Source organism: Mus caroli, unplaced genomic scaffold, assembly GCF_978045245.1.
Source record: "Mus caroli unplaced genomic scaffold, Mus_caroli_1 scaffold_2, whole genome shotgun sequence".
NCBI lineage: Eukaryota > Metazoa > Chordata > Mammalia > Rodentia > Muridae > Mus > Mus caroli.
The window spans coordinates 178,335,340-178,348,337 of NW_028227257.1; the positions used below are offsets into that span (position 1 = coordinate 178,335,340).

Consider the following 12,998-nt stretch of genomic DNA (forward strand, 5'->3'; position numbering starts at 1 on the left):
GCATCCCAACTCCCTTGAGGGTAGTGTTCACGCAACTGAGTAAGCAAAAACAGCACAAAAGCAGACTTCCTAAAACTTTTACTATCTAAAAGCATAAAAAAAATCAGACCTTCCAAAAAGGTATCTTCTACTGTCCTACTGAGCTCCTAAAATTCCAAGTCTTGTGAGCTGAAGGACCAACAACTGCAACAATGCTGTGTGCTTTCCTGCAAAGGGCGGCAGCACTGAGAGCCACTGATATGTGAGGATGGAATTGTTCGCCATGTAAGTTTTCAGATTCAACAAATGCACAAAGAGAAGACATACCTGCTGTCAGAGAGAACAGCCACCCAAGGGAGGCTTGGAAGCTACAACACTCCCCTCTTAAACAAACGAGACAAACATGGCTGTGTGGTCCAAGCATTGGTGATTTTTATTAAGAATAACTTTGGTTCTAAGAATTCCACCCTCAATTCTGTAATACTTTCCATTAAAAAAACAATTATACAAGAGCAAATACAAAAAATATTAAATTATGAAAACAAATCCATTAAGGCTCCCTTTATATATATTATGTACACTCAAATGGGTTGAGATTCTTGGAGTAGAAGAATAAAGTCAACTGGTATAGCTTAGAAAGCAATACTACTTTACTAGCAGGAGACTACAAAACGCAGAACTATTTTAAGAAAACTACAGAGTGAAAAAATGGAGCCTTTTCCCCCCTATAAGTGGCTCAAAGCATGACACTGCTCAGATGGTGACCTGTCCTCAGGCTTTGCACTGAGGTTTTGTGCAGTGTTAAGTGTAAGAAATGAGTGACTGAGGGCATTCTCAGTGAGTTCCCAGCAGATTCCTTAAGGCCCCGCTCTGCTCCCCAGATGCTCTGAGACCTAGCAGAAGGCATCACTTCTTGCTATGTACAAGTCCTCTTTTGGCTAGACCCTGTAGCACTAACCACCAAGGAAGATGGCCGGCCTGAGCGTGACCAGGAAGCAAACATGTTTGTAGCTAACTTTCCCCCAATGTTGTAGAGTGGAACAGCATCAGGCCTTCTATGGGAGCTAGCGGTGGCCCTTGAAGATCCTGCCAAGTGGCAGGACATCTCCAGAGCTAGCTTCCAGGTAGATAAAAAGGTCTAATTGCCCCGAATTGTCACCCTACCACCTGATATCATTATCCCATATGCATAGAGAAAGAATAAGCAATGTGCACTGGAGAGATTTATTTCAACAATCAGTGAATGAACTTGCTTTTCTCAAAGGAAAGGAAGATGACAAAGTGGTCACTGAGCCAACCTTCAAGGGCAAACCACCTTATCTTCAGCGTCTCATATTTTATTTAGATAGCACTTGCTGATAGGACCAAGAATCCTCTCTGCTGTACTCAGCTCTCAAGCTTCTTATCTAGCAGTGAATTATCACCCACTTACTTCTTATGCAGACTGGAAGGGAATGTGGGCTTGTAAACTACCAGACTGAAGTGGTCCCAGAGAAAACTAGCATCTAGTGTGCTAAGCAAGGATTCCAGGCGCTACATCTGCTATTCTATGCATCATGAAAGGAAACAGAAGTCTTCAGTGTAGAAATTACTGGTTAAATCATCTCTGTGGAGAAGTACTAAATACAAAAAAAGAAAAAACAAAGCCAAAAAACTCTCATGCCTGTAGTACAAAATATATTTTGCATGAGAACTTTCATATCATTTGTAACTTAGATGTCTCTTTGAACAGCATGCTAGCTAGCAAGAGGGAACTGAGCAGCCTTGCCCAGCACCTCAGCTTTTCCTGAGAGATGCAACACAGTAGTCAGGATCATCCCTACCAACAGCATCATGCCAAGAGCGCCAAGATGGTCATCTTCACAGGAAACAAAAGGGAAAGAAACTTGTGACCATCCGCCAGAGATGTTCAAAGCTCAAGTCTAAAATATTCAAAATGCAAAAAGTATCAAGCCTTCCCCTAAAGTCTCCTAGAAACAGATCTCTATTTGCATTACATACAATCTCTAAAGGCCTCATCACCAGTCTTAATGTACACTCCTCTACACTGCTCTCAGGAGAACTCAAAAGAGCTGGTCTCTCTATGGGACACAGAAGTTGACTTACACACTCTAGTTTCATCCGCCAAAGAACTGAGAAATTGCTTCAACTGAAAGGAATAGTTGAGCAAGAAATGACAAACTAAAATGGAACAGAAAGGCTATGGTTATCAAGGCGAGAAAGGAATCGACAGGCTATATGTACCTTCTTAGAAGTGAAAAGGCAATATCTGACATACTGTCATGCCAAGAACCTAAGGGAATTACAGTAAGTTCATGATGGGTGCTGACATGTTCAAATGTCTTATCCTGTTTCTGAACTTCAATGTCAACCAAAGTAATAGGTATAATTAAACATAAACAGTAACAGCCTTTCTTGATTTATAAAGTGGGGGGAAATGCTGGGTTCTCAGAATGAAATACAAATACTGGATGTAACAGATGAAATACATTTTGATGCAGTCAAAAAAATCTAACAGATAACCCAAGGAGGGATTCCAAACAATTCTCTTAGTTTTTAAAGGAACAAGGAAGGCTCTGTGTCCCACTAAACTTGGAATGGAAGAAAGGTCGAGTAGTGCAACCCTCTTGCGTGTTCCAGTGCCCGCTTCCTGCCTCTTTTCACTTCTTTTGTGGTTTTCTTTGTCTAAAGTCCATGGTATCTTGTGTGCTGGTCGATGTCTTTCATTTGGCGAATGGGAATTGCAACCATCAGAGACAACTCATCTACCGCAATGGTAAATCAAACGCAATCCTTTTTTGATAGTCAAAATTCTCAGCTGTCTGGATTCTCTTCCTCAGGACTTTGGCCCAAGAACAGTGCTGTAGAGGTGTCTAGACGGGGCTCCTACAGAGATGGTGGGACACATCAGGTCACACAGCCTGGGCCTAGGACTCCTGGGCCTGAGCCACCTCTTGGCCTGTTCTTCTGAGATTGCCTTTCACCTTCACAAACTCTGGGGCATTTTCTTGCTCTTCTTGCAATTTCTGCTTCTCAAGTTCAAGCTGAATGAATGTCAAACACAAAAAATTAGTTATGTCCTGGATGGCTTTTCAAAAGACTCTCAACTTTCAAAAAAAAGTGTATATATATATATATATATATATATATATATATATATACACACACACACACACACACACACACATATATATATATATATATATATATATATATATATATATAAACTTTAGGAATTTTAATCTTTGCAGAAGCATGGACCCTTTGTTTGTTGCTATAAACTATACCCAGAGGTGACAACAATTAAAAGAATATCCTGGGTTCACACACAGCTGTTCTGGAGTCTTTCTCAAACAAACTTATTCTAACACTTGGAGTACAGAGATACTTCAACTTTTTTTGGTGTGTGTTTGTGTGTGTGTGTTTATGTGTGTGTGTATGCACGTGATGCATCACCATGTATGTAAACATCCATGTGAAAGGCTGAAGTTGACCTGGACAATCTTGTTCAATCACTATCTATCATATGCTTTTAAGGCAGGGTCTCTTGGCTTAATTCAGGGCTGGTCAACGTGACTAAGTCTATCTAGTTTGTTTACTCCAGGGATCCCTTGTCTATTTCCAAGTCCTGGAATTACAGGCTGGCCACCATGCCACAACCACCCCACATTTACATAGATTCTGGGGATCTGAATCAGGTCCAGCTGTTACCAAATGCTTTAGCCACTGAACCACCTTCCCAGCCCCTCTAGTTTGCTTTGGCCTCTGATGCCTCTTTTAGGTTCCCAATGGAACTTGAGTGTCTGCCTTGAATGGGATGTACACCCTCCACTGCATTCGACTCCTGTCTCTCTCGGGGTACAAACACGAACATCTGGCCTGCTGGAATTCTGCTTGCTTGGCATCCAGCATTCCTGCTTCTCAGAGCAGACCCCTTTTTCAAGCCCTACCTGCTCCAGCTTCTGCTGTCGCTTTAATAGTTCTATTTCCAGGTCGGATTTCTTCTTCTGAGCTTCTTCCTCCTTCTGCTTTATCACTTGGTCTCGTCTTCTCTTCTCCATCACCTTCTGCAGTTCTGGTTTATTCTGAGGGGCAAGACCTCTGGGCAAAGAAAGGATTGAAAAACTGTCATCTCACTGGAAGTATCTCTCAGGAAAAGAAATATAATTGAAGATATGAGCTGCAGAAGAGATGGAAACGAAATTAGCCAGAAGAGAGTATCTACTGCTAAGCCAATGGTTCTTCAATAGCACTCAGACACTTACTGCATGGAAGAGAAGCCAAAGGCATCTTCCAAAGAATTCAGAGCGTCCATGAATGCACTAAAAGCACATTAAGGCCAGGACTGTGGGGAAGGCAGGCAGCAGCATGCTTACACAGTGGGTGGGGCAGATCCTCAAAAGAGAGATGAAGATGCCTAGGACAGGAGGCAAATCCACCTGAAGTCACACTGCAGCCGCTAATCTCACGTTCTGAAGAGAGTTTAGTGGCACAGCAGTTGAGAAAAATGGCTGATGAAGTCTCTCTCCTCTCATATTTCAGACCTGAAGGAGGCTCTCAAACCTTTAGAGATAACATCCAAGGCTAAGCTCTTCCTGAAGGACAAAGGAAGTGGAGTAGGCTTCCTCCTAACTGCAGCCAGCTATCTCAGAACGCCACGTGTGTGCTTAATGAGATACACAAGAGAGCAGACTTCAGGGAAACTCTTCATTCCTCAGAGAAAAACTAGGTGGCCATTTCTACAAATGGGGTGTTTTAGCCAGGGTTCCTATTCCTGCACAAACATCATGACCAAGAAGCAGTTGGGGAGGAAAGGGTTTATTCAGCTTACACTTCCATGCTGCTGTTCATCACCAAAGGAGGTCAGGACTGGAACTCAAGCAGGTCAGGAAGCAGGAGCTGATGCAGAGGCCATGGAGGGATGTTCTTTATTGGCTTGCCTCCCCTGGCTTGCTCAGCCTGCTCTCTTATAGAACCAAGACTACCAGCCCAGAGATGGTCCCACCCACAAGGGGCCTTTCCCCCTTGATCACTAATTGAGAAAATGCCCTACAGCTGGATCTCATGGAGGCATTTCCCCAACTGAAGCTCTTTTCTCTGTGATAACTGCAGCTGTGTCAGGTTGACACACAAAACCAGCCAGTACATGGGGGAAAACCACATGCAAGCAGACGACCCCTGATGAAAGGCTTGGGGCAATCCAACAGTCAGACTCCTGTTAGCATGCTTTCTGGTAGGAATTCTAAATTGCATGCCATTCACCTCTGTTTCCTTTAGGAGCTATCTAGCCCCAGGTTTCTAAGATTCTAGATGGACCTCTTCCCTGTCTTCCTTATTTACACCATTGACCCATAAACAATATCTGTTTGATACTAAAATGTATTAAATATATTTCAAATAAAAATGAAACAACAGGGCAGGAAAAACACCCCATCAGAGGCAGACCAGGTGTGTGCCAGCTGTGCACACTCATGCTATGCATATATGCACAACTGTGCACTCATCAGCTCGTCTACAAGGCACACTTCGCACCCCCACCCCACTGCTGCCTGCCTCGCCTAGGTGATGGCCATCGATCTGCTCTGGGGACAATGGTTTCTAAGGATTCTATCAACTCATACTGATTAATCAGCTAGTCACTGCTGAATACACATTAAAGAATGATTTCCAAAATGTTCTTCTGGTTACAAAACAAAGCAAAACCTTACAGAGCTCATGTGGACTTTAACTATGCCAATTAAAGATCTGATTTCCTTGACTCCTGTGTGCAGTTTTGTGCCTGTTCATTCTTGATAACTGTGAAATGAACCATAAAATCATAAACGTAATCTCCCTTCATTAGAGCTTACATCAGTTTTCTTCTAACCAACATCCTGCTAATAAAAATAGGGAAAAAGAGATATGTGTGTTATTTTAACAGTGTATCCTTTATTATCATAGGTGGGTTACACTAAATCCTCCTCTCTAAACACAGCCATACAAGTCACTACAAACCCAAACCAATTCACATTTCATGCTTCTTGGAAAATTATACGAACATACAGATGCACACACACACACACACACACTGATTCTGGCATCTTTTCTACCTACTTTATTATTTTTTTTTGTTTTGTTTTTGTTTTTGTTTTTGTTTTTGTTTTTTTTTTCGAGACAGGGTTTCTCTGTATAGCCCTGGCTGTTCTGGAACTCACTTTGTAGACCAGGCTGGCCTCGAACTCAGAAATCCACCTGCCTCTGCCTCCCGAGTGCTGGGATTAAAAGCGTGAGCCACCACGCCCGGCTACTTTTTTTTTTTTTTATCACAATGAATTTTCTCTTTCCCTATTTTCAATAGCAGGAAGTTGATTGGAAGAAAACTGATCTAAGTCCTATGAAAGAAGGGAGATTACTTTTATGATTTTATGATTTATTTCACAACTATTAAGAATGAACAGATACACAACTGCACACAGGGTGTCAAGGAAATCAAATCTTTAATCAGCATAGTCACAGCTCATATGAGTTCCTGGTATCATTAACCAGGAGGGTGTGAAGGCACACTGTAATCTCAGCACTCAGAAGGCTAAAGCGGGAAGCTAGCCTGGGCTACATAGTAAAATGCCATCTCAAAACCCAAAAGTATCACTAAGGAATAATGAATTAAGGCTTTCTCAGTTTTATGAATACATAAGGTCTCAATATAAAACTGCAGACAATTACATTTTAAGATTAAGAATTTAGTTATATGAATAATTTAAGTTCAGATATCTCCCATATTTCACCGGCAAAAGTAACTTCAACTAGTAATAACATTTTCTGGGTTATACCAGTGCAGCTGTACAGTGGTGGGTCCTTACAAGCCCTGATGCCTACATTACTAAGTCTCTCCAACCCCTTCATGACTGTCCAGGGATCAATCCTAAGAGCAGAGCTAATTATGTGTAGATGTCTGTGTGTGCATGTGAGTACAGGCGCCTAAGGAGTACAGACGTAAGGTCTGAGGCTGGAGTTACAGATAGCTGTGACCTGCCTGATAAGGACCGGGATCCAAGCTTGGGTCCTTTGCAAGAGCAGCACCTGCTCTCAACTCTCACATCTCCAGCCAGAGTGTAGCCAGTTTCTAAAATTGGGACTAGTGTTTTAGGTCACATATTTTATATATGAAATATATCAGTACTCATAAAATTAAAAGTTGAATGCCTAACCCAAGCTCTCCCCTTTAAACAGACTGCAGAAGCACCAGTTATACTGTAGTCTTGTGGAAGGTGTTGTAGTTTGAATTTGAAGTCCCCAGCCTATCCCAGGACTGAGTTAAAGCCTATGTTTATTTCATTTCTATTATGTGATGTTGAGATTAAAATTTTTCAAATGCTGATTATGAAGATTTTGAGCGAGCTTCTGTATCCATGGATGCAAATGACAGCGCTGTCCTCTATAATTACATAATACGTTTGCAGCATTTTAAGCCACCCAGCCAAGGATACTTCATTACCAAGGCAAAACCCTGATATATATTATCTTAATTTAAATTTAATAAGGGAGATTGCAAGGCTTCTAAAATCATTTTATTACATATATTTGGGTTTGTGTATGTGCACCCACGTGTGTGTGTGTGTGTGTGGTATGTGGCCACAGACACACATGCACATGGAGGCCAAAGGACAACTTGCTAGAGTCACCTTTCTCCTTTTACTATGTGACTGTATGTGACAGCCTTCACCCGAGGAGCCTTCTCCTGGCCCTGTGAGGCATTTTTAGGGCAGTTCTCTACCTTGAGTACAGCCTTTGTGCCAGCCCTGGGGACCCCCTACCCAGGAGTTCTCTGTGCCGTCACTGGGTTTGGCCCCAGTACAAGCAAGTGTGTGGTTGGACTGCTGCTTACTGTCCTGAACACAAGTCTATGCATCTTTTGTAAATGCTTAGCTTATGCCTGCATTGTGCTGGGGAAATGGTGGGGTTGGGGTCTCCAAACTGAGCAGCCAAACTTTGTGGAGGTTCCCATTCTTCCGACCGGCCAGTCTGCTCTTAGCCTCCATTCCTTTCTAAAGAGAACGGTGGGGGAAGGGCTACTCAGTTAATCTCTAAAAAGCATGTTAGCTGAAAAGTTTTAATGAAATTTGTGAAAAGGAAGAATAAAGCAAAAGTCAATCCTAATTCTACTGAGCATACATTTTTCTAGATTACAGGTAATAAACTATTCTGCCAAAATATTACTAGTAGCCTGGATCTTATTGATGCTAAACAGGTCTTAGAGCAACAGAAGCTGTCTCCCATTTCCAAAGAATGAAGCAGCCTTGTACTTCTGTCTGGTTTTGCTCATTCCTTCTTTGCCTACTTGAACACATGGTGTGTTTGCACGTGAGTGTGTGTGTGAGTGTGAGAGAGAAAGAGTGTGTGTGTGTGTGTGTGTGTGTGTGTGTGTGTGTGTGTGTGTGTAAGCCAGAGGTTGACTGAGTGTCTTCCTTGGTCACTGTCCATCTCTGTTGAGGCAGCATTTCACTTCAGTGAACTACTTCTCAGTTCTGCTGGCCCAATGCCAGCTTGTTCCACAGCCCCTGCCTCTGCTTTTCAAGTTCTGAGATTATACAGGTGGGCCATCATATTTGCCTGGCATTTAGACAGGTTATGTGAGTCTAAACTCTGGTTCTCACCCACAGATCCCAGGCCCACAGGTGACTCTTCAGGCAGCCCTAGCTCACTGTTCCCAAAGGCTGCCATTAGCTCAGGCATCGCAGTGTGGAAAGGTTGTGCCCTTTGAGTTCCCTGGTTCCGTGTTGAATTCGAACTGCCCTAAGATCCTGGCCAAGCTGCCTCTGTTGGATGGAGTGACTGCTGTGTAGCGCACAAGTACCTGAGTTTGAATCCACAATCAAAACCAAACAATCCTGGTCTCAGGAGCAAGCACCTGTGATTCCCCAGTACTGAGAGATGGAGACAGAGAGATACTGGAGGCTTGCTGGCCTGCCAGAAAGCCCCAGCTTCAGTCAGGCATCTTGTCTAAAATGAAGTAAGGTGGAAACTGACCGAGGAGAGACAACCTCATGTCTCCACATGCCTTTACACACACACTGCATACAACAGGCATTAAACACGTAAGCAAGCAGCAGTAGACCCAAGTCCTAGCACCCAGAGGAATTTGGGGTAGAGATAGGATTGACTGACTAACTGCACAAGAAGACAGGGAATATTTTGCATCCCTTTAAAAATTTAACAGAAAGACATAACATTTAAAATATTACAGAAAAGAAACTAATAAAGACACAAGGAAGAATATTGTTGTTTATTAAGTCTAATAAAGTTATAGAAACGTCTCTCTGCAGCTAGAAAACACTAGCACAGGCAGGGCTCAAATCTGATTCCTACACTTCCCAAAATGTCAGAGACTCTTCTACCCCTAACTCCGCCTCTTCTACCCAAGTTTTAAAATATGCACATATGGGCTCAGCAAGTGAAGGCACTTGCTGCCAAGCTCTGCTTGCAGTTCAATCCCCAGGCCTCAAGTGGTGGAAGGAGAGAACTGATTCCTCCAAGTTGTCCTCCACAGGCCTGAGCACAGGCACAGACAAAAGAAATGCAAGTGCTCCTTAAAATGTGCACGCATTTGAAAGGAGACAGTGTCAGACCCTGCCAGAGTCAGCTGCACCTAGGAGCTTGGTGGAGAGACAGCAGGCTCCCCCATGCTTGGTAAAAGGATGCCTTCAACATGGCGAACAAGCAGAAATCCCTTGCAGCCTTTGTAAATTCAAAAGGAAACCTGGTCACCTTAAAGCTTCCTGAAGGAAAACACCACTCAGAAGCCACGTACCTTTTTTGATTCATAAGAAGCTCTCTGTGGAGGTCTTGGTGATTTCGGGAGGTTTTGACAGGGTTGATTAGCTTCTGGGGCCTAATTAGCTCAGGATTGTCATCTTCTATGTAGTCTGGCTCAGCCATGATGTTTCTTGGAATAAGACAGGAGTCTTTGGGGTCAATATTCTCAAGGGGGCCGTCTGAAACACAAAGAGAAGGCACATTCATTTGCAGCCTATTCTGTCAACACTCTTTCACTGATGGTCAAGGTCCCAAGAGCTATGTCTGGTCTGTCATACCAGGACATGCCATCCTCCGGTGTCTACTTCAGGGACACCACTGATTAATCCTCCAAGGACTAGAAAGCAACGGGCAAGGTAAGAGTCTTCTGACCTGACTCCAGTCAGTGCCAATCACAACCCGAGTTCAAGTCACAAAGGATACCTCCTGCCACCAACATCTCAAAAGCAAGCTCACAAGAAACACTTGGGTACTAGCTTTTTCCTCAACCTTAGCAAATGAATCCACATTACCACCGTAAAGCCTGAGCCTGCACAGAGACAAAACTTACAGCAGTCAACGTGGATAACGGGCGGTCTGTTTCCTCTTCCATCTGACCATCTATTCTCAGGGCTAGAACTGAGAGCAGAGGAAGGGAAGGTAGGTGACCTTGCTTGAGCAAGACCCCTTTGGGACAGAGTGGCAGTGGGGGTGGCTAAAGAGAACATGTCTCTGAACTACAGCAGAGCAATGTGCTGACAGAGCTGGGCAATCACTTAACCCCTCTGGCCTCAGACTTCCTCTCCAAAGAAAGAAAGTCTCCTTTCTTGGACACCTGTAACTACCTAGGGCTGTGGACATGTCGTGAACGCCTGTGAATGTGAGTACCATTTCATGACAGAAGAAAAATCCCTCTGGAGACTGAAGCAAGAGGACCAGGACTGACCCCATGACAGAAGACAGGCAAAGGCTGGTGCCAGTGATTGCCAAGATTACCATGTGTGCCAAGATCATTCTTAGTGCTGACCCCATCCATCCCTGCTCCCTGTGCTCAGAACAAACCAGATGAAGATGTCATGATAATTAGCAGGAGATTCCTACTTGCCTGTCCTGGTTCAGAGACTTTGATTTTCAAACTCAAAATCAGATAAGGGCCTGACTATACCAGAGTACTGCAACCTTGCTTTCTCTGTAAGTCCACAGTTCCGATTGCTAACTACGGCTTCCTCCTCACTGACTAGATGATACAGCGGGTCAGAGAGCAGGGGACTGTGTGGGAGGAAGAGTCACACCTGAAACATTCATGCCTAGCACTGCACTGCCACCTCCCTGGTATTGACACAAGATAAACCGGGATATGGGGTGACTGTAGGTTTCGGCCCATTCTCTGCAAGGGGGAGGATCACTTCTCCTCCAGTTCTAATCCCAGCCACTTCAGATAAGTACAAGATGTTGAATTGCTATTGACGGTCTGAAACCTGCCTTCAGAAGAACGAGAAGAGTTTCTCTGTGCACACGCTCTTAGTCCAATGCCAGCTCCTACCTTTAACTTCTGCCCATGGAGGCCACCCAGCAGACAGTTATGGGGAGGAGTGGGGCTACGTGGATGTTGAGGGACGAGAGAGAGCAGGGCATCTATCCACAGACTCCAAAGTAGACACCGGAGAGAAGCAACCATGTCAGCATGAAGCCCTGAACTGTCACTAACAGTTCATCAAAGCCAAACCTAAGCAAAGTGACAGCCAACAACTATCAATCAGTGCCTTGGGAACGGCACGTGCAGATGCAGGGTCCCATCTGATTCCAGCAACAACTATAGGAATAAAAGACTCAGACTCTGCACCAACACTCAGAGAAACAAGATTTAAATACCATGCTGGTACTTATACTGCTAGAGCCATAGTGCTAAAACCAAATTGCCTGTCCACTAATCCCAAAACCTAGGTTTGCCAAACTGCAATGCCCACCTTTTTCTTTTTTACATCAATTGCTATAAAATTTTTTTAAATTAACATGAAAATATAGCTATTACATGTCTAAAGAACAAGTCAATTAAAATATAAAAGCAGCTATAACTTCCATCATAATTAAATATTTGAGGCAACACTGTATAATATGAAGGCTCAGAGCTACCAAATGAGGAAAACATAACAAAGAACCCACACATTCCCAAGACACTGTGGACAATTTAACTGAGAACTCCTGCAGCCTTAACCAGAGAGAGAAACACAAACCTTGCACATAGTGAGTGAGGGAGCCCATCACAGCCAGCCTGACTTTAGCTTCACTGCTCCCGTGCTGTCTGCTTGAAATCTCAAATGCACAAGGCACCGCTCTACAGCCCAACCTGTCTAAAAGAGCCCAGAGCAGATTCGCTCTGGTTAATCAGTAGACAAAGTAGGCTGCCTGCTTCCATAAAAGGACCTGCTTCTCTATCCTAAGCCATGACATCTTTTCAAAGCAGGAGGGGACTCCAAAGGTCAAAGTTTCAGGGAGGAGGCAGGCAGGGAAAGAATGGGGTAGCTGGGGCACAAGTGGGTGGACAGCATAATTGTGACTTCTCTTTTAGAGTCAAGCTTCTTAGACTTCTCCCCCACAGTAACAGTCAGGTGAGAAGCACCCAAGTGGGGGTCTCCTACCAGACAAGACCCTGGGCATCATCAGGGTGAACCTGCATGAGTTCTGATCTAAGCACAGAGCCAGCACTGTCTTCATTTTCTGTGTCTTGGAGTCAGGGTGGGCACAAGAGCCCCACAGCCCAAGTCCCATGTGCAGGCTCAGAGTCTTCTGCAGGGCAAGCAGGTGTGTGCAGTGCACCTCCTACAAACTACAGTAAAGGGGTCTGGAAAGGGAAGTAGCGTCTCCCTGTGTCCTCAATGGCTTTACCAGAGGCTGGCTGGGACAGGAGCTGGGAGCTACATTGGTGCATTTCTCCTTGGCTTTCCACTCTGCACCCACAACAAAAGCAAAGAAGTAGCCATCTCTGTCTTTCTTACCTGATGCTCTTTCCTGTCAGCCATCCTGTCCATGGTTACTCAAGCCTGACAACAGAATTCTGATCATGTGGCGATGTGTCCTCACAAAGCCCATGCGCTGACTGAACTGGCATAAATACTATGTACCCACCTTCCCTCTCCTTGGCCCTTCCTCCACCTGCAGGCCCTCACCATTGCTGCTGCTCCTAGCAGGCATGATGGTCCTTTCTAATCCACTTTACAGCAAGCCGAATCAGATGCAGATACGTGGCC

The 12,998-nt window shown here is 44.2% G+C and overlaps 1 protein-coding gene across 6 annotated transcripts in view; it reads right to left on the reverse strand.

Annotated features, from left to right (window-relative positions):
* Positions 1–389: 389 nt before the first annotated feature.
* The window catches only part of Fam107b (family with sequence similarity 107 member B), a 234,663-nt gene continuing 222,054 nt past the window's right edge, over positions 390–12,998 (reverse strand). For 5 of the 6 annotated variants that reach the window (XM_021155778.3, XM_085835221.1, XM_021155779.3 and 2 more), the window contains 3 exons: positions 9,767–9,950; positions 3,930–4,080; positions 390–3,023 (listed from right to left, as the gene is read on the reverse strand). In XM_021155778.3, the coding sequence (XP_021011437.2) occupies positions 2,907–3,023; positions 3,930–4,080; positions 9,767–9,950 (452 nt within the window). In that variant the 3' untranslated portion in view covers positions 390–2,906. Of the gene's footprint in view, positions 3,024–3,929; positions 4,081–9,766; positions 9,951–11,984; positions 12,085–12,998 lie in introns of those variants that run through there. The other variant, XM_021155780.3, reaches the window with a different exon arrangement.